Raw genomic sequence first — 22,468 nt, 5'->3', positions numbered from 1 at the left:
TTGTTTTTTGGGTGGGATTTTTCAGGCTTAGCAAACACAAGGACATGATGGATGGAGTGCTGAAACGTTTCAGAAACTCACTCCCAGTTACATATTTGGCTTGAATCCATCATCATTCTGTAGCTCACTTCGCCTGCGAGTGGATTTGCAGTCTATTTTACGCCTCTCCGCGCCTATACCACTTCTGCCCAGAGTGCTGAAGAAGACCGGGCCCAAGTCATTCTTGTGGCTCCTGACTGGGCTCGAAGAGTTTGGTATCCCAAGCTACTCAGTATGACTATCGATCCCCCGATCTGACTGCCTCTTCGGGAGGATCTTCTGTCGCAGCAGCAGGGGACGGTCCTCCACCCAAACCTGTCCAGTCTCCACCTCTTTGCGTGTAGATTGAGCGGCGGCAGTTGATTCCTTTCGACTTGCCTTCTGAAGTCTGTGATGTCATTCTGGCAGCCAGGCGTCCCTCTACTAAGTTGGTATACGCCTGCAGGAGGAACACATTTGTGGCATGGTGCACAGCAAAGGCTGTGGATCCTCTTTTTGCCCCACTTTCTGTAGTCCTACTGTTCCTTCTTTCTTTGTCCCAGCAGGGCTCTGATCTGGGCACTATCAAGGGCTACCTTTCTGCTATTCTGGCCTTTCTCAGGCTCCCTGATCAGCCTTCTCTTTTCAGGTCCCTTGTTGTTAACCGATTCCTCAAAGGCAGTACTCACCTCTTTCATCTTATTCCCTTTGTAATGCCACAGTGGGACTTGAACCTGGTTCTCACATACTTAATGTGCGCTCGCTTTGAGCCTCTTCACAACTGTCCTCTTAGTCTGTTAACTCTGAAGACTGCTTTCCTGGTTGCCATCACCTCTGCTAGGATAGTGGGTGAGCTCCAGGCGCTTTCTTGCAAACCTCCTTTTCTGTATGTCCATCTGGACAAGGTTGTGCTCAGAACATGTCCATCCTTTCTGCCAAAGGTTGTCGCTGCTTTTCACATTGGGCAGACCTTCACTTGGTCCACCTTCTCTCCACCTCCGCATCCTTCCAGAGAGGAAGAGAGGCTCCACCATCTGCACCCAAAACGTGTGCTCTCATTTTACCAGAGTAGCACACAACAGTTCCGGGTGGATGACCAGCTCATTGTTGGCTACGTTGGTGCCAAAAAAGGTTGGACGTACACAAGCGGACTATCTCCAGATGGGTCATCTTGTGTATTAAAGCCTGTAATTCTCTGGCAAAGAAGGATCCTCCATTGGGGCTGGGCGCCCATTCTACCAGGGCGACCGCTGTCACTACGGTGTTGGGACTTGGTGTCCCCTTACAAGACATCTGTCAGGCAGCTATGTGGGCCTCGCTGCACACTTTTATTAAGCACTATTGCTTGGACAGCCAAGTCCGTAAAGACTGCTTCTTTGGCCATTCTGTTCTCCGGTACTTGTGGGGTGATCTTGGTTCACAGACCCACCACCGTGCTTGGTATTGCTGGGGTATCTATTCTAAGGTAAGGAATCTATCACTAACACATTTCTTGCAGATGCACAAGTTACTTACCTTCAGTAACAATATATCTGTAAAACCTTAGTTAGTGATAGATTCCTTCCCACCCCACCCATCCTCCCCGTTTTTAGAACTGATTTCTAGGGTTAAGGTCATCCCTTTCAGGGCCCTAGTTCCTGACGCGGAAAGTCGTGTACAGAACTGACGTTAGCCCGTGAGGGCGGCGTCTAAGTTGCTGCCGCAACATCATCTTGGCGACCATGACGCCAATGACGGACGCAGAGCTGCACAACGCCACCTTCTGATGCGCAGGGGTACTGCTGATGAAAACTTTCCGGATCCAGTCTGAGGCCTGGGGGTAATTCTAAGGTAAGGAATCTATCACTAACTAATGTTTCTTACAGATATATCATTACCAAAGGTAAGTAACTTGTGCTACAAGAAAAGAAGATTGCTGTCCTTTGAAAGTTTCTGAGCGATTCCAGATAATTCCATTGTGTGAGGGTGGCCAACACTGGGAAAATTCAGTCAGTCCTAGCGCATCTTTTTTTATTTTTCAATTTCTTTAGATGTCATCAAATAATAATGACCTCACATCAAACTGACACATGTTGTGTCTAGATTGCTGTTTGCTTGTAACTTAATTGGGGATGAAAGATAGTATACCAAAACTATGAGCAGTACCAAATGAACAAGCTACTATGTGCCTGTCAAATTAAGTGTGCTTTCATTCAAACATATTTTTTGGGTGTTCCATTGCTAATCTTGCCTGTGTGGATTCTCAGATTCCATTATAAAAGTCAAATAGCTTTTGGCTATTTTAGCAAATTTGCACAATTGTTGCTCCAAGGATTCATGCAAATGGAGGCAATGGTTGCGGTCAGAGTTAATAATGATGACAAAATTGGTCTTCCTGTGAGGTGTTGTATCATCTGTTATTGCAGTAGTGCAAATGTTGTCTATTTGAAACATACATTTGTGGATAGAAACAGCTGTTCTTGTTAAACAGCCTTCGTTTCACCTGTTGAATGAACTAACTACAAACATCCGCTAATTCTTCTGGATATTTAAAGTTTTAAGTTTAGAGTATGGGTCAGTAGATCTTGGTCCTGCCCGTACCTTACTGCTGTGCTATTTTCGATTTTCTACAAGAGTGATCACTTCCAATACTCGAGCAATGTCCTCATACACCACATGTGAATAAAAAGTAACTATAGGATAAGGTGTACTCTTATACCCCATTCCTCATCCCCCTTTTGTTTGGAGTTAGATTTTGTGCAAATGAATATGGTTGTCTTTTATTATGGCAAACTATTTGTTTCAGTTCACCTTCTTTTATACACCATTTACTTGGCTAAGATTTATAGAATTTTAACAGGTTTCTTTTCTTTTAATCTTCAAATTTTAAAAGGTTCAGGCTAAATATTATCTAGCACCTTATTATAACTAATGGGGTTTATTATAATTTATTTTCAAATGTATACTTGTACTATATACTTGTATTCATAATAATATTTCTTATTTTGAACATATATTAATGATTTTATCAATGTGATTTTGCACATTTTGTATTTTTTCGTATTTAATGAAAAGTCTTTCCAGGATCTTACTATAGAAACCTTAAATACCAAATGGGTACAAGTGTTTAATATTAAATAGCAAGAACATTAAATAATAACTTAAGTTATGTATAAATTCACATGGATAATAGCTGTTTACTTATCAAAATATTTATAACGCCTCCACTAAATATAATTTGATTGTTGCTTGCTCAGCTGCTCTCAATATGTGACCTTTGCAATGCCCCACAGCAAACCAGATTTTTAAACGTGTGCAATTCTTGAAAGGGAATGCTATGGGAGCCACAAAAGGGGTGTGTCACTTAAATAGTTGACTACATATTTTCAGTGGCGGCTGGTGAGTCTTGAAAGTGGTGTGGCGCAAAAGTTTGTGATGAGTGGCTTGTGGCGAGCGAGTGCAGCGTGCGAACCCGACAGCCACAACGGGGGCCCAGGGGGGGTTATCTCCCGAGAAAAGTTTGAAAAAAGAGCAGGCAATAAAGCAATTGTTAAATTCTAGTTTTAACATCAATAATGCTTACTAATAGTACTGCAAATAATCTCCGTGACAACCACAAATTTCTCACATGTTTGGTCCTGTTTTGATGTAAAATAAGCTTTTTATATGGATGTTGCATGAAACAAACCGCATTTCTCTGAAAAATGGCTATAATAGCCTCTCACAGCGCCTACATTAAAAATTAATTAAAGGAAAATATTATTTAAAACAGTTTAACAATTATTCAATTTCATCAGGGCAAGAATCTCTGCAGAGCAGAGCTGGCTCTATAAGGGGACCCATGCCACCCAAGACTTCTGTGCAATGCTGGACAAAATGCGCTTTTCTGAAATGCCGTTTGGCAGCGGAAAAAGCTGAAACGTTTTTTTCAGGCAACAGGAAAGCAAACCATAAACGTTCAGCTCAACTATTTGCAGAAACAGGCTGCCTGGATTCCATTATAGTGTGTTAGATTTACAAAGAATTTTGAACATGTTTCGGGTTGGGCACAATCCAAGCTTAAAATACACGTGTGGAAAACACGCCCGCAAAGTGCTTAGAAATGATTTCAAAATTCTGGAATGCCTTTTTAGACTGGCACACCTAGAGAGTGAACAAAGTCCCTGATCAGCTAAACTAGACCTAAGGATCATGTGTTGGAGCTGTAATTTTATATGACAATTTCAGTCATGCTATAGACACAAAATATAAATCAAAATACTAAAAACAGATACAAATATAAAATTAGAAAAACATAATCAGTGGCAGTATCAACATTTTTTATTATAATAAAAACAGTATGATTTATAAGTTAAAAACATATACTTAATACATTGTTTATGATATTCATCGCAAGAAAACTAAAAAGGGCGACTCAGCGTTTCGGTGATGTATCTCCTTCACCTTGTTCAGGACAAAGTTTTCTAAGTAATAAGAAACAATACATTCGAACCTAAACCGATTCATTGGTACACAAACAACTTTGTAAACCAATATCGCAGCCCACCTGAGTAGGCTTTGTGGATCCCCATGATGCCCAATAACCACTGCATTAGACAGTTGCTTAAATGTAATTATATAATTTCTCCTGTAATTGTTTTTTTCTCAGGTACCAGTTTCCAACTACCGGAACCCCGTGCTGGATTTAGCTGCTTTTGATCAGCAAGGACGCCAGTTTGATAACTTCAGCTCACTTGAGATTGTCTGGGAGTCTACGAAAGTCTCATTGGCTAGCATTGACAGGACTGTGCCAATGCAGCTAACAATGAAAAATGATGGAAGCGGTCAAAAGAAACAGCATGGTGATGTACACATTTACTAAATTTTTTTAAAGTATATTTGGAAGAAAGTTAATGTAATTTTATAATTTTCATTTTATGAGGAAAGAGCTACTCTCTAAGCAAAACAGCAAAAGTGATGTAATGAATTGTGAGGAACTGAGCACATGTTTATAGGCAATACATTTTATTCTCCAAGTAGTGCAATCAGAGAGCTAAAGAGATGTTCTCGATTAATGTAGGTTACTTAAGAAATAGTCAGCTAGATTCATGAAAGGAAATTGCGCTCGCAAAGGGCCAGATTCTGAGAATCTGGCCCTTTGCGAGCCCAATTTTTGCATTTGGGATTCATCATCCCAAATGCAAAAATCGCTAATGAAGAATTCGCAAATTTGCGAGGATTAGCATTTAAGGAATCTCTGTTAGAGATTCCTTAAATGCCATTCATGAAACATTAAAAAATTGCGATTTCGCAATTTAGGACCGCTATTTACCACGAAGTCAAACCTCGTGGTAAATAGCGAAAACTTAGAAAAATGCATTTTAATGCATTTTTCTAAGTTGCATGTTACACACACACATGTCCAAAGGACATGTGTGTGCACAACATCAGTGTAAATTCACATTTCAGGGGTGCTACAGGGTGTCCTTTGGACACCCCTGCACCCTTGAAATCGCATCCTTATTTGCGATTAGCAAATTGCTAATCGCAAATAAGGAATGTGTAGGAATCGCAATTTATTTAGCAATTCCTACATGAATCCCGTTTTGCAAGTCCTTAATAGCGATTCCTTATGAATCGCTATTAAAGACTCGCAAAACGGCCCTTTCATGAATCTAGCTGATTATCTTTGCACGCAATAACCATAACAAATAACATTAACACACAGTTATTGTCTTCCTGAAACTGACAAATAGGTCACTTGACCAAGAATGGAAAGATGACGTGCTTTATATGATGTGAATTATTTGTGTCATGCTCTGAACAAAAACTCCTCTGGACTCTTGACTATTCAAAATTGAACTGTATTCCTAATGACGTGCTTTTAAAATGAATAGAATTTAACTAAAAAATAAGGAAAGTAGAAAATGTATAGGATACTTTTTAGCTCAGTTTGGTTTTTTTTCTGCTGCTTGAAGAATTGCTAAGGTGTAACACCAGTAATAACTGTCATAACCTTATATATATATATATATATATATATATATATATATATATCAGTAAAACAAGTGTAGAAATGAGCTCCGGAAACAGTACCTGTTAAGTCACTCCCCAAATTTTTATCTGAATTCAGAGTCTGTAAGCTGATTCCATAGCTCTGGTACACAACATGGTAGCAAGCAGTCTAGTTAGTTAAGTGTTGTCACCTCAACATCACTTCCATTTCTTGATACTAGTACTTTGTCATCCTCCAGCACTATACAATGTACTTAATCCCGGACGCCATCAAGCCCACAGCATAGCATCTGAATTACAGTTTGCTAATCTTTGACAACCAACAGTATATCTACAACCTCTCAGCCTTCTAAATATCATATCCTTTCACAGCAAGTTATCTTAGTTAAACCATATGTATTGCTATAAAATCTCTTTTCTTGCTGTCAATGTCCCTTAACAGAACATCCTCCTCAGGCCAAGAACAAAGGTGTACCCCTGGAAACCACAATTTGACCACCTTTGGTACACTCATTCTTGCACATATTACCCTACAGATCCCTGAACAGATTGAGTGCAATGTAGCCATCCACAGTCACGGATGAAGTTGTATATAAACCATACATTAAACACGCATCCTGTCTCAATCAAAATACAAGAACAATAAACCACCTGTCTTGTCTGGACAGTGAGGATGCCAAAATCGAGAAGGTTGCGAACACTGAAAACAGTACTAGATCATGTAAATAGTAGAAATGTGTCTAACAAGTGCCTTTATCAGGATATAACGATTCTATAATTTTAGGATGTAACAAAAAAATTGTAATTGCCCAGGCCCTGCTTGCTTTCTTGCAGCAGGTATAAATTGTTTAGAAGTTGAAGATTAAGATTTTTTTTTTCCAATTACACAAGATTAATTATGTAGCAGAAATGTTTTTCATATCTATGACCCCTTTCATGTCATATTGAGTATACAGAATCTGAACCATGCTGTCCATGGCATACATTTAGAAATATGTGTGTAAAAACAGTGAAAACGTTAGTGTATAAAATAAATTAGCATATTAAGCCAAAAAGAAGCTGGAGACTGAAGTAAGCGAGATGAAGAAAGTCTAAACTTCTTACAGCACGCCTTCCAGAACAGATTAGCAAAAAGTGTGCTACATTGTTTGTATCCTCTTCTAGATGTTATACTGATCATCTTTGGAGCCTTAGATTTAGGTAGCTTTTTCTGCAAATTCTGAATATAATGTATGTACCAGAAGCCCCCGGGTGTGTAATTTACATGTTTCAACACATTAATTATTTGTAGCTCACACATATCAAACCTTCTTAAAAAGAGTAGTGTCATGTAGTGGAACACAGTGACCGGCACTTTACAAAGGCGAATTCATCACCATCCTGTTTTTGGTTGTAGCTTTAAGATATTTGACTGGGACGTATGAATATTAAAGTCCCCATTTGCAGAAAAGAGCTGTATTAAAATTTAAGCAAATGAGAACTACCAAATCTGTGCCTTGCGTCTACTAGCCGCAACAGTGGAAGCCGGGTAGGTCTACTTTCAACACATTGTTTGTTCTTTACCCTGACTGTCATTCAGTACTAAATATATTTGTGGAAGTTGTCTGGGATGACATTCTAGAATGTTGGGAAGATGTTGGGAAGATGCCCCCTTAGAGATGGCAAGGGTCTCTGAGATGTAAAAGATTAGGCTCACATGGAGGGTTGAGGACAGTATAGTAAAATGAGGCAGGCCCATCTGATCTTGATCTATCAAGGCAGCAGCCCATCAAGTTCTTTTTTTTTTTTTTTTTTGTCATCCTGAGAAGTGCAGGGTGCCAGTCTGACTAGGGTCTGAGTCATGCTTGCTGACAGGTGCTTGTCTGGTTTTGGGAACCTTCTGGATCTTCATAAGGACTTGGGCATGAACCCCTGCTCAAAATGTTGGCTTCCTTTGACATTGCCGGAGTTGTTGGAATCTGTGTCTTTTAAAATGATTGTGTAGATTCTGCCCAGGTTGTGTTTGTTCAGCAGTAGGCTGTATCCTTTCTGCTAAACAATGTGTGTGGATGCTGCTTATCTGACCAATTACATTTGTCGCCCTTTTGGTATCCTTTTACTTATTCAAGACCATCGCTGCAAGAAATATGTTGCCTCTATGTATAACTGGCCCTTCTCCTATTAATCCTCTTTTTGTTGTACACACAAACTGAGCATCCCGCTGCTCTTTTGGCCAGGCTGGCGGTGTGTAGCTGCATACATATCTGTGCCCCTATAATAATTATAATTTGCATGTCTGTCTTTCACATACCCTCACCTATCATAACATCAGGTGCTTTCTCCCTTAACACAATACCATACCTCTGACATGACATGAAAACACTTCCCAAAGAGGCTTAAAACAAAAGCACCACTCTTCCAACCACACATCTTCCACGGCGTAGTTCACTACGTATATGGGTAAACCCTTCCAAGCCCAACAGAGGGGGGTATGCAACTGGGCATAGGCATTTAACTACAGCATGAAAAAATCGCAGCATCTTTAATGTAATTCAAAAGGAGGTAGTGAAGGTTATCTTATCACAAAATATGTTGCTTATATATTTGTGCAAGCAAATTCATGTCGCACCATGTGCAAAAGTAAAATATGATTTGGTGTGGATGGTAATCCACTACAAATAGTCACTACATGTAAGGTCCAGTCTAAGGTTTCTGTTATTTAAACCGGAAGTGAACACCTACTAGCTATGGCAAAGAGCAGATAGGTATAATTCGGAGAAAATGTGAAAAGAATTTAGCAATACTAACACAGTTAAAGTCAAAACTTAGACACAATGTCAGGGGTGTGCCCTACATACTGTTTGGGGTTAAAGGCAACACGTTATCAGTTTTACGTTTAAGTTTGTCCAAATGACAAGCTTTCTCAACTCTCTGAAATACAAACCCTTTGGCTGCCATCTCTGACAAGATTGTCTGACACTAAATCAAGATTTTTATTTAAATATGTAAACAGTTGAAACTTCTTTATACAATTTATTAAAAGCCAGCTCTGTAAGGAAATGTAGCAAGCTCAGCATGCATTAATGACTGTGGCTCCAGTTCAAAGAGATTTACACATTTGACGTATTTAGCAATAGGAGGTTACTTACAATGCTTACTGAATTCCCCCTGGTTATATGTTGAAGCGTAAAAGTAAGATTGGTGATTATTTGCTTCAAAATAAAAAGTATATATAAAAATGTGTCACTTTAAAAAAGTGTTTTGTTAAACTGCAGCACAAGTTTTTCTATGAGGCATTTTTAATAAATGTGTTTAATCATGCCAATATGGATGATGAATCTGTGTAAAGCCATAATGTGCAATATAAAAGTAAGTCAGCAATCCAATTCTTAAAGAAAAACACACAAAAGGGCACTCACAGATATGTGTCTTTGCATTAGTACAGATTTAAGACTCTCTGGCATTCGCAATAGTTTACTGAAGTATAGCTGGAAACTACATGCAAACTTTATCGAATTCCATTTTTGAATGTGAAAATATACATGGTGACAGGTTTCCATTCTGGCAGGTTAACTTAACGTTTTCATCCTATTTGATTCGATAAAATGCATACCATTGAGTTGGGTAGCAATAAACATCTGTAGAGACACTAGAGTGAACATGGCAGTTTACAAATATGCGTGTGTAGTTTATATTTGCTCCTGCATAAATCTGATGAACTTTTGCAATTTCACTTTTTATTTTATTTTACACCCTTTTGTCCGCCTACCCTGTCCTTGTCGGGAGTAAACTTCCAATCTTTTTGAGTGTGGAGTAAAGATTAGCGAGGAGTTGGTAAATACCCTTCAAAATGCAAATTAGGCGGTATTTAAAGACTCGCAGGGTATCTCAACCCTGGATCGACTGCTTTTAACCTACTTTAGTCCTGGTGCGTACATTTGCAGAAAAATGGGGAAATCGGAGCCTAATTAGCATCCAAAGCCTCATAGAATATGTTTACAACAAGGGGTGGTGAGGGACAGAGTCTCTGAATTAAGCAGAATACTCGCACCCAGTCAAAAGATCAGGGCTAGATCCAACACCGTTTTTTAGCTCATTGCACCATCCCAGTTTCAGAACCTGGCTGTATGCAAATTAGTCTGTTCCTGTCCCAGTGCATGATGGGAACAGGGCAAACCAAACTACAAAAGCCAATTCTTACACTGGGAAGGAAACAAGCTTCCGGGGACCGGTTTCTGGCATTACAGCCGTCTTCGGCCCGGCTTGCTTGAATATGAGCACAATTAGAGAGGCTATTATCAGAGCCCTCATGTAATGATTTGTCATCTCGCTGCATACCACCAAACAGGACAAATGATTTTTTTTACAGGGCAAGCAGATTTTCTTAGCATCGTGTCCCTTGGGCATTTAGATCTTTTAAAAAAAAAAAAATAATCCACAACCCGGCAATAAAAAAAAACCACTACACAGTTTATGAAAATAGAAGAATATTTAATGTACAAGATGACACCAACATGACTGAATCTAGAAGGTGGAGCTGGCGACGTGATTTTTTTAAGATTTAAGTTGAAAAAGCGCAAAACAGCAATGGTAGTCCTTGGTTGCAGTACACCGGTATCTAGGTTCTCACTGAGGCCGTCCACAAAGGAGCCCAGGTCAGATGCAACAAGTAGGGCAGTTTGGTGAAGTTCTTAAGTCCCAATCTGAGAATCGACTTTGTTGTTTTTCAGAGGAAAAACTCTTTTTCACATTGGGCAATCCTGAAATGGAATTAGACTCAGTGGAACTGGCACTCGCATACTTTTTGCAGTCGGTCCCCTTGAAGAGTCTGGAATAAAAGCTTCAGAATAGTTACAAAACTTTGTTTGGTGCCCAAACAACTACAGCAGTACACTTCAAAACCCCCAGAACCTCGGGGGAGGGTGGAGCACTTATGGACTCTTGGGGCAAAGGGCAACAGAAAAGTCCAGTCCAGGTTCAGTTGGCTGTGGTGAGTGAACTGGAATTCTTTACAGAAATGTCCTCATTAGCTTTTTTTTAATGTTCCTGGAGCCGCCCAGGGGATCAGCCTTATGATCCTTTGAGATCTTTCTGTTATTGGATCTCAAGTGGAAGGGGGTCCAACCTCTTCATTTCCCTCTCACCGATTATAAATGAAAAAGGCACAGTCTGCCTGTTATCCTTTCAAAAATCCAGCAGTTTTCTGAGGAAGACTGGGTAAGAGTCCATCTGTGTAGGGCTACTCACCCTGTGTGTATGGGCATCTTAAGATACTCCTTGTTCCTCTGTGACCAAAGTAGTAAAGGCTCTCAGGCCCTAACCTTCATGCATTTGCTGTAGTTCCTATTTGCTTTATTACTTACTGGCCTAAAATGCAATTTGTCAGTGCAAATCTAAGATGGCAAAGGTCTTCGGTCACACTAAACTTGGGCTCTGAGACTGGAGGTGTTAGTGGTGAGTATACTATGGTAACCCTTTTGTCCTACCACATCTAGCACTACAATTCACTTTAGAGCAGACACGTTATCCAGTAGGACAAAAGTAGGCTCCTTCTGCAAAACTTTTGCATGTGTTTCAGATAGATCTGTCAGTCAGGATTTGACACTGTGGTGTCAACACAAATGGCACAGCCCATGCCCTCCATATTATATTCATCTTACAGGAGTCCTCTCTGCCCATTCAGGTCATTGTGTGCTTCTGGGAGGAATTTTACACCTCCTCCTGAGCTGTGCACAGGCTGGGAGTTAGCAGGAGTCACATTTAATTACATCTCTCACAGTTCAGTTAGGTAAAGGGTAACTTTCAAAAATTGTTTTTCCTTAATTTCAACAGACAGAATTCACAATTCAATTGAATTTCTAATAACTAATTAAAAAATAGTGGTGTAATCTTTTTACTAGGGGGTCTTGTTTCCGAGATACAGTATTAGTTTTAATCTGCACTCTGGTTACCTGCATAGGACTGCTACGCCTGCTACGGTGAAAATCGATTTCAGAGCTCTACCATTGTTGGGACATAGTAACATTCATTTTCTGCATGTCCTAATTTTACATACCATTCATGCACTTTGTGGACTACAAGGACTACATAGGAGTGACTTACTAATATTTAAAAGAAAGCTTTTTATCTGTCAAAAAGGGTGATTGTAACAAGTTCCGCTGCAGGTTTTACTCCGGCCCTTTCAAAGAATGGGGTTTACCCAAAGGTAGTCCTGGACCTGGGTATTTAGTGATACAAAAAACAATGGTCCTAGAACCTAATTTGTAGTAAATGATGAATCAATAAACCTAATTAGTATAATTCTTTAGTACAAAACTGAGCTATGGAAATTATAATTGGAGAAGCTCACGGATCTCAGTTAAATATTTAAACATCAAATGAAGCAATGCAACTAACCGACATCATATACAACCAGCAACTTATTGAACTTGAAAGCTGGTAAAGGATCAATGGAATAAATAGTATCCTAACAACCAAGGAAGTTGCTCCAAGGGGAAACGTGCAAATAGAAAGGTGCTCAGTGTGGGTCAGTGAGAAGGGGAAAGATTCAGTGTGATAAAAAGAAGCACTTTAATACAATTTCAATACAATAGGTATGGTTGTCAATCACTGTCCTTTCGGCCTAGCCACATTTATGGTACATATCGTCCATTGAACTGGTTTGAACAGATGCAGAATTAAATTCAGAATTAAACTTTCCACCGTGCAAAAAGGAATTTAATTCTGCATCTGTTCAAACCAGTTCAATGGACGATATGTACCATAAATGTGGCTAGGCCAATAGGACGGTGATTGACAACCGTACCTATTGTATTGACGTGCTTCTTTTTATCACACTGAATCTTTCCCCTTCTCACTGACCCACACTGAGCAGGTTTTACTCAGCAGCAGTCAGATTATAATGGTAGGCCTGAAGCTATGTTTTCCTGTGTCACACTAGTGGATAGCACAATAAGTGCTGCAGTCCACAGGTGACATTATAACTTTCTATGCTATAGGTGTATTTTCTGCACAATATACTATGGAATTCTTAGAAGGTTAAATAAGCCAATCAATCATTAGCTAGTTTATACATGTTTAATGCCATCCTGGCAGAAGGCACTATTTTGGAATGCTGGAAAGGTTCAGTCATCCACCCCATCCTTAAAGGAGGTGTCTCCTCATCACCAAGTAACTATTGTTTAATTACCCTACGGGATGAAGACCCCAAGTACTTTTCAACTTTGCTTCTTCAAGATCTAGAAGCATTGGCATCAGATACAAAGAAACTCCTGCTAAATCAGGCAGGATTTACAAAGAAGCAAGGCACTTTAACAAACCTGATGGCAGTAGGTCTTATCTTCTGTAGAGCAAAGGCCACTGGCACACCACTATCCATGTGCTTTGTTGACTTTAAGGCAGCGTTTGACCATGTTCAATCCAACAAACTATGGACAAAGCTCCAACAGTGCGGTATTCCGGCTAACCTACTAAGGACAATCAGCCTGCTTTACTCGGACACTTGAGTCAAGATTAACATCTCGGATGGCACCTATCTGTCAAAAAAGTGAGATCCTCGATTGGCTTAAAACAGGGGTGCGTCTTGCACACCTTCTATTCAACCTACACATTTTGGACCTCTTCCCGGCTTTAGACGAGTTGACATCACATGCCCCGTGTTTTGGTGGTCACCTGCTGTCGAATTTCCTGTATGCAGATGATCTGCTATTGCTTAGTAACACCAAGATAGTCCTGCAGAGATCCCTTGATCATGCAGAGAACAATAGGCTAGAGATAATTCGCAAGAAGACAAAAGTCATTCTGTTAAGTCGCTGTATCATAAAGCAACGTAAGTGTCGACTTTAGTAGAGCTACAACTGACGAGACTGCCGCTTATGTCTATCTAGGCATTAAGATTGATTTATGGGCTTTGTTCGCACCACAAAAAGAGGTGATCAAAGAAGCACCAGCCCTACATTTTGCGTTCTTAACATTAGGGGCGCACAACCTCCAACCATTGTTGGCAGTAATAAAGGCTAAATTAATACCTACGCTCTCATATGGAGGAGAAATGATGATGGACATAGAGGCTAGTATATTGGATAAATCGTGACATGAACCTAACAGCAAGAATTCGGCTGCTGAGATCAGCATCACTTGCTCAAGTCAGGCTAGAGTTTTTACTGCCAAAACAGTCACTTTCCAGACCCGGAGCATTTGTGAAGTTCTGGTACAAATTGAAATATATCTCTGAAGGCTCATTAGCCAGCTTAGTCTGGACCGAAACTAACCTCCAAAGAGGGTAGGGTGAATACAAAGAAGATTTTGAAAGAAGCATAGAAAAACTAGGGCTCAGTGAGCTATGGGACTTAGATGTACCTACCCGAGCATTTAGTAAAGCACTATACAAAAGCTTCAAGCTGCAAAGTTGGATGGAAGATAAAGGAGCAGTGGCTAAGAAGTCTCATATTTGACTGGTGTTGAAATCCTATGACGATCTAAAGGATCCCCCTTTGTTGGAGGCCACATACTCCTTGAAGGTCAAACAGAAACTACTGTCATTGTGGTTGGGAGAGATCCCCACCCTGGACTTTATACCAAAGTGTGGCACCTGCCAATTGAGACATTGCAGCATATCCGATGCATTTGCCCCCGTTTGGTCCAGAAGCGGAGATGCCTACTAAATTTAAAGAATTTAAGGCACTAGGGATCAGGACAGGTAGATCTGCAGTAATAGTCATTGGACTTCGGAATACAATGCTTGACATCCGACTAGTGCAATTTTTTGACATTTTGATGGCCCACGTCAAGAAGAAATCAACTGTCCAGACGGGACCAATACTGTTGGCCAAGCGAGGCCACTTTAAGAGTCCTGGAGAACTACTCATGAAATGGTGAGCTTTGAGGAGGAATCTGGGCCATTGGCTCCCTATCCCACAACATGCCCCCCCCCCCCACTATAATTAGATTTTTGCACTGTCTGCACGTTATGCCTAATTTCATATGCTGGAGAAAGGGGCAGTTAGCCACGTAATGTCCAATTGCAACACACTGCTGCTACTAACCCTTCACCATCTGGTGCCAATTGTTAACTGTTGTGATTCTTATTATGCACTCCTATTGTTTACCCCCCAGTTTTCCATGCCACATAGGACGTTTGCTCGGGAATTACTGGACACCCGCTCTGTTACACTTTATGCATTCTTTGCATGTAGGGGCAGGGCCTAGTCAACCACCTTTTAAGCTTTTAAACTCATGCTGTACTTACTGGTTAGAGAAGAATTTTTTTAAATTAGAAACTGCCACAAAGGCAACTTGGAGGGGGGCTTTAGCTCAAAGCTAATGGAATGGCGTGCACCTCATGTCTTAGCTGCAGACAACGTCTTGCTTTTGGGAGACTTTAACTACCATGTGGATGAAGTCTGCGACCCCGATCCTTGCCATCTACCAGCTGATCTAGCATCCTTAGGGCTTCACCAGAAAATATAATATAAGGTCCTACCCATCTAGCTGGTCACACATTGGATTTAGTATTCTCCAAATATTCTAATCTAGAGGTTGCTCCCCCGGTTGACCAGGTGTGGACTGACCACTCTACAATTGACTTCCATTTCAACGTGCAGGTTCGAAGAGTCGCAAATCATAATGCAGCAAAATTCCCCAGACCTTGCCTCACTATGTGTATCTTGTAATGAATGCAAGCCATAATTTTTCCCAAAAAAGTGAGAAATAAAACTGCATCTATGATCTAGTTAATTTGACATTAGGTGCTATTATAGAGGATAAAATAGTCTTGGTTCCAATACAACTCTGAAACAGGAAGTGTAAGACTTCTAGTAGTGTCCTATAAAACACACAAATGGTTTTAAATCATCTCTCCAAAAAACAAGGGTGCCCCTGAGAACTCCATTCTATAGTTTAAAAATGTCTTTAACATGGTATATGTTCCTTCCTCTCTTATCAGAGGCAATAAGCAAACAACTCCTGCTCACTGATCTTATAAGTACCTCACAGTGAAGGCCGAATGAGCCTTTCAGAAACTTATGATAAGGAAGAATGCTAATCTTCAAGAGCTTGGTTCTTCTGTCGGTATTAGATGTCTAATGCCCTCATAATTATGCAATTCACTTTTAAAGGACCTCTTCTGAAGAGCAGCCTGTCTCTGCTTCCGTATCTCCTACATTAGTCTGTTCATTGCATGAGCTTGTTAATGGAGATGCGCACAATGTATGCATTCACCAGAACACGTCGTGAGTTTCTTTTTAGACCTGACACCTTGGCTTGGGTCTCCCTTCCATTTGTGCTGCTGCCTCATGTGTTTTTTCTGGTGTTAGATGCTTTGGGCACTGTGCCACTGCTGTCCAGTGCCACAGTGCAAGTGCTCCCTATTGTAAATTAATGTATGAATTAGAGATCCCATGATTGGCTGGTTTGGTGTACTTGTCAGGCCCTAGTACAGTGCACTAAGTGTGCCAAGGGCTTGTGAACCAAATGCTGAAAGTGGGCTCGCAACATTGGTTGTGCCACCCACAGAAGCAGCCTGTAAAAGTGTGTCTCAGGTCTGCCATTGCGGAGCCTGTGTGCAGTCTGGTACTGCCATGCTGACTGGGCAAGTGCACCCACTTGCCAGTCCCCAAACCTTCCCTTTTCTTCATATCAGACACCCCTATGGTAGGCCCAAGGGCAGGGTGCTTTGTAAGTATAAGGTAGGACAAGCCCTGGTGTGTGTGTGTGGCATGTCCTAATACTGAATTACAGCCATTTTCGTTTTCCACTATTGCAAGGCTACCTGTTCTCCATAGGCCAAAATGGGCAGTTAGATTATTACATTTTATAATCCTAACTGACTCAGGGAACATGGTAGAAATTCAAGTTTAGTATGCCTGAACTCAGAATGATAAAATACATATTTTAGTGAAGTTGGTTTTAACATTCTGCGTTTGAAAATACCACTTTTAGAAAGTAGGTATTTTCTTGTCTAACTATCCAAGCCTGCCTCTGCTACGTTGTGTATTCCTTGTCTGGAGTTTGAGTGACAGGGCTGGGGGATTCCAGGAGACAGGATGAGTCAGCCCAGTGGTGAATAGAGAGATCTGCATCTAGATGGGAGGGAGGAATTGCACCTGGGACCTGAATAGGGCTGTGCCTGCCTACCACAATGCCGGCTCCACCCCCTGTGGTGCGTCTAAATCTGCCCTGCACTGTGAAAGGAGAGAAGGAGTCATGTAAACAGAGCGCTCCAGAACCAGTTTGGACTAGGCAAAGGCCCCTCTGCCCTCAAGAGGACAAAGGGTTTTGGGGTATAAATATTAGGACACTGATCCCAAAGAAATTAGGTCACTATTGGACTACAAGAAGAAACATTTGCTGAGGAGAGGAACCTGAAGAAACTGAGGTGAGACTATCCCTACGCTGAAGTGCTGCTTGGGGGATTGGCCTGCAGCGGTTGCCTGTCTGCCAAAGAAAGGACAAAGGAGTGTGCACTTTATTCAACTTGTGAAGGATCTCCAAGGGCTTGAGAAAAGAGCTTGCCTCCTGCTGAAGTCACACGGACAACAGACTTCAACCCCCAGCTCCCCAAGAGTTCTTTAGAAGTGCCTGCTGCTGTTTTGGGCCTTCTGAGGAACTGCGTGTCGCAAGGAGCTGGAAGCGCGACTCAAGAGGAAGAAGTGTGTCGCCATCGCAGCCCCTGCCGTCGCATCTCTGAACAAGGGTGTCGCCGCTGTAGCTGATGCATTGAACTGCATCGAGAGAAGCGTCGCGCACCGAAGAAGAAGCGCGTCGCTGTCGCAGCATCTCTGAACAAGGGTGTCGCCGCTGTAGCTGACACATTGCACCTCATCGAGAGAAGCGTCTCGCAACGAAGAAGAACCGTGTCGCCGTTGCAGCCGCTGCCGCCTCATCTCTGAACAAGGGTGTCGCCGCTGTAGCTGACGCATTGCACTGCATCGAGAGAAGCGTCGCGCACCGAAGAAGCGTGTTGCAGCATCTCTGAACAAGGGTGTCGCCGCTGTAGCTGACGCATTACACCGCATCGGGAAAAGCGCCTCGCATCCACGGAGAAGTGTGCCGCTGTCGTCACATCTCAGAACAAGGGTGTCGCCACTGCAGCTGACGCATTGAGTCAAGACTTCTCACAACATCAGAGAAGCGTGCCGCATCAGGAAGAACTTGACGTCTTTATTTCTTTGCACCGGATTTTGCCGCATTTCCATCTTTGCAACACTTTAGTTGCCCTGCTTGTCGCATCTTAAGGTACATTGACTCATTAAGTGTCGCTTTTTAAGAACTAAAGAGAACTAAGCTAAAACTACCATTTTAAGTTCAGTATTGAGCATTTTTGTCATTTGTGGTCTTGTGATAAGTCTATATAAAGAATAATTATTTTTTATATACAACCTGTGTGGTGTCCATCTTTAGTGTTGTCACTGGATTACTGTATGTGTTCACAAATGCTTTACACACTGCCTCTGAGATAATCCTGTCTGCTCGTGCCAAGCTACCAAGGGGGTGAGCAGGGGTTATTTTAGGAGTGTACCCCCTTACCCTGACGTGAGGCAAGGGTCCCTATTTGTCACAAGTACCTACCTGTGCCAACTAGAGACCCCCAAATCTAGCAGTTCTCCAGAGCCTTAAGGCTAAAACCTAAATTCTAGTTTGTTAATTGCCTCAGTGCACAGTAATCTGTTCATATTGGATTTTAAATTTTGTAGTACATTCGGTGCCTCATCCCACAAAAGTCACAAAATGAATATCAACTGCTGCGGTTCTCAGATGGTCTTTATCAAGATTGTTTGTACTGGTGGACTGAAGAACACAAAGAGAGATGGAAGTTTTTAGCCGATGACTCCTACTTAGAAGGCAAATGTCTGTCTCCCAGTGCACCATGTTGCTTTGTTTGCACTTGTGTGGCTGTTTATGAGGAGTGTGTGTGTCTGAGATAATAGTCAAAATGTAAGTCGGTGGATTTGTTGGGGAGCATGGTGTTTTTTTAAATTTATGTACATGAAGGACTCTAAAAAGGGCTGTATGACTGGAGAGGTTGAGTCGTATCCCTAGTAGACCTTGATCAGATCAAGCCTTGCCTTTTGATTGACCCCCCAAATTTCACCCTCCAGCATATCTGAATCCTAGCGAGGAATGCATTTGCTGTGTTTGCAAGTGGTAAATAATGTGCAGTTCTCTAATTGGTCATCCAAGGTCTTAGGAGCATTTGTTCCAAGCTGTAGAAAGAGCACAAATATGACGTTAACAAGACAAAGCCACATGACTTTTGTTGGTAATGAATTTAAGGCAATATGATGGATTGGTAGGTGCATTTTTTGTAAACTGTAATATTTGGAGAGTTGATGTCACCAAAATCTGCCTTGTCGTGATCTTTGGGCCTCAGTAGAAATGATAACATATGTTGGTGTCCTACACGGTTTTTAAATCATGCCCTTCATTTTAGGTTTGCAAACTGTTTTGGTTTACAGTAAGTCCGGGACGACTGCAATCACCACAACTGCTACGGGATATCAGCCTTCTCATCTCACTACGTCCAAAGTTAAAACACCGGTATGTGCTTCTGCTGTACTTTATAAAGAAAAGTGGGAGCTGCAGGAATTCCATTCATTCGTAGCACATGTTAACTAGACGCATGCAGAAGAAAATCAGTTTCTTAAAGGCATTAACATGACAATTACCTTGTGAACATGAGCCATCCGACAATGCCTGCAACTGTTAAAAACACAGGAGTGTAAAGATTGTATACCTAAATTACTTTTCATAGGGTCGCTTTTTTAATATGTTTCTTTCTAGTTATAACAGTACAGCGATATTATGGTTTCAATCGTCTTTGCATTGTAGCTAGTCTTTATGTACACTTACCTATTTTGTTATCCTTGTCAGATTGAGAACCTTTTTGTCCACTAGTCTGGTGTGGATGTTCCCAATGTGTAAGCCAGCCCGCCCCTGGCCAGGGTGTCCAATGTGCCGCAGTACGAAGTAGTGGCAACCAATCCCTTGTGTTGGGGCTCCAATTTGGTCAGCCTTATTGTTTAGTGTCTAACTCTTCCCTCAGCTCATCGCAGGGGTGATGGCCACAGTCCAGTGGCAGTGCCTCTTGGCCTTGCACTTGCTTGGAGTTAGGGTGACACTAATATCTACTCTCACTTAGGGATCTGTCACTCACTTAGCACAGTTGGATCTCCTGGCACTCCCATCCCCCTCAGTAGGCAGTGCACCACATAGGAAGGGTTCCTCAAGATTCTAGGTAATTGCCAAGAGGATAGGAAGGATGGCAGCAGTTTAATGGAGGGTGTAACAAGTCCCCTTCCTATCAGGGCTTTCTAGCTCACAGGATTATGAACGGTGTGAAAGCATACTCCCCTGGAGCCTGGTAATCCAGCACAGAGCTTCAGGAGTTGACAGTTAAGGCGTCTGTGGCATCATCTGTGTAATTTCTTCTCACTCAGTCAGGGAGAAAGGGGGGCGGGCCTGGCTCTATCTGGGTGCAGTACATGCACCGGGGGAAGTAGCCTCAGGCAATATAGGAACAGGTGTGCTCAGTAGAACCCTGAAAAAGGCGGGCCTGAGAACACAGGGTCCCGTTAGTGTGCAGCAGTCATGGTCTCACCTGCTGCGTTGCGAGGTAGGTATTGTCCGTGGCAGGCACCATGGATCTTGGCTGCCCATGGCTGGTGCCTCACTGTGCGGCTGGCAGTGACGCCGATTGTGTGGGTGTCCTCCCCTTCTTGTGGTGCCGGCTCGCCTGTGGCTGTAGTGTAGTCACAGCCAATCAATCAATTAATCGGGGGTTTATAAAGTGCACTACTCACCCATGAGGGTCTCAAGGCGCTGTGGTGTGGGGGGTAAATGTAAAAATGTAAATGTAGTATACTTGTAAAGCGCACAGCTGCCCCAGCAACGGGCGTCCCGGCGCTGTATAACTCTGGGGAACCCGTCCTGGCTTTCCCTGTGGGATGGTCTCTTGCTGGGAGTCCCCAAGGTGGAGCCAGGCATCCCCGGAATTGGTGGGGCCGTTGTGGAGATTAGGCAAGCTAATGCCCAGAGTTGCCGAGTGGAACCCCTGATTAGAGTAAGCACCGGAGCGAGAACTATCGAGTCCGCTGACCAAGGTCCACGACCCTGCCGCGTCGGGAATTGAACCCTGGTCCCGGGCTGACTTCTGCTCTCAGGCCTGCCGCCTCTAACCAGTGGGCCACACTACTCCACAGAATGCAGAATGCACCTCCGGTTCAGGCGAAGAGCCAGGTCTTGAGGTTCCTCCTGAAGGTGTGCAGAGTGGGTGAATGTCTGATGTTGACTGGTAGCTCGTTCCAAGTTTTGGCTGCAATGTAGGAGAAAGCTCTTCCTCCTGCTCTGGTTCTGGGAATGCGGGGGGTCTCTGCGAGGGCAAGGTCGGCAGAGCGGAGTTCCTCTTGGGTACGTGGAAGTAGACTCTCTCGTTGAGGTACTTGGGTCCGATGTTGTGGAGGGACTTGTAGGCGTGGGTGAGCAGTTTGAAGGTCACTCTCTTCTCGATGGGGAGCCAGTGGCAGTCTCGTAGGTGTTGGGTCATGTGTTTGTGCTGTGGGGTTCCGATGACGAGTCTGGCTGCGGTGTTCTGGATGGTTTTGAGCTTGTGTAGTAGAGTTTTGTTAAATCCGGCGTGGAGGGCGTTGCCGTAGTCCAGTCTGCTGGTTATGAGTGAGTGGGTGATGTTTTTTCTGCATTCGGGGGTATCCATTTGAAGGTCTTGCAGAGGATCTGAAGGCAGTTGGAACTGGTGGAGGTGATGGAGCTGATCTGGCGGGTTATGGTGAGGGAAGAGTCTAGGATGATGCTGAGGTTCCGTGCATGGTCTGTCGGAGTGGGCAGGCTCCCAAGGGTGGAGGGCCACTATGTGTTGTCCGATTATGAGGACCTCAGTCTTCTCAGAGTTGAGCTTCAGACAGCTATTTTTCATCCAGGTGGCGACGTCCTTCATTCCTTCCTGGAAACATAGTCTGGTGTTGTCGGGTTTCTTTGTGAGGGAGCGGATGAGCTCTGTGTCTTCTGCGTAAGAAATCATGCTAAGTCTGTTCTGTCTGACAATGGCTGCGAGGGGGGCCATGTACATCTTGAAGAGCGTGGGGCTTTGTGATGATCCTTGGGGTACTCCGCAGGTGATCTCTGTGGGTTCGGAGAGGAAAGGGGGAAGTCTGATCTTTTCGGGTTCTGCCGGAGAGATAGGAGCTGATCCAGGCGAGGGCGGTTTTTCGTATCTCAGCGTCGTGGAGTCTGGCAGCGAGAGCGCGGTGAGAGACGTTGTTGAAAGCTGCAGAGAGGTCTAGTAGGATGAGGGCAGCGGTGTGTCCCTGGTCGAGTAGCATGTGGATGTCATCGGTGGCGGTGAGGAGGGCAGTCTTGGTGCTATGGTTGCTGCAGAACCCGGACTGGGAGGCATCTAGGATGGAGTTCTCTTCGATGAAGGCGGTCAGCTGGGTGTTAAAGAGTCTCTCTGTGACTTTGGCTGCGATGGGGAGGAGAGAGATGG

The 22,468-nt window shown here is 42.8% G+C and overlaps 1 protein-coding gene across 1 annotated transcript in view; it reads left to right on the top strand.

Moving 5' to 3' along the window:
* NUP210 (nucleoporin 210) overlaps positions 1-22,468 on the top strand; it is a 524,741-nt gene that overhangs the window by 296,796 nt on the left and 205,477 nt on the right. Inside the window, exons 17-18 of the mRNA XM_078661451.1 lie at positions 4,646-4,838; positions 19,400-19,506. Of these exons, the coding sequence (XP_078517577.1) occupies positions 4,646-4,838; positions 19,400-19,506 (300 nt within the window). The remainder of the gene's footprint in view (positions 1-4,645; positions 4,839-19,399; positions 19,507-22,468) is intronic.

The sequence above is a fragment of the Lissotriton helveticus genome, chromosome 9 (assembly GCF_964261635.1).
Source record: "Lissotriton helveticus chromosome 9, aLisHel1.1, whole genome shotgun sequence".
In the NCBI taxonomy this organism is placed as follows: Eukaryota; Metazoa; Chordata; class Amphibia; order Caudata; family Salamandridae; genus Lissotriton; species Lissotriton helveticus.
Note: the sequence above shows the minus strand (reverse complement) of the source record. Positions and strands in the feature narration are given on the sequence as shown.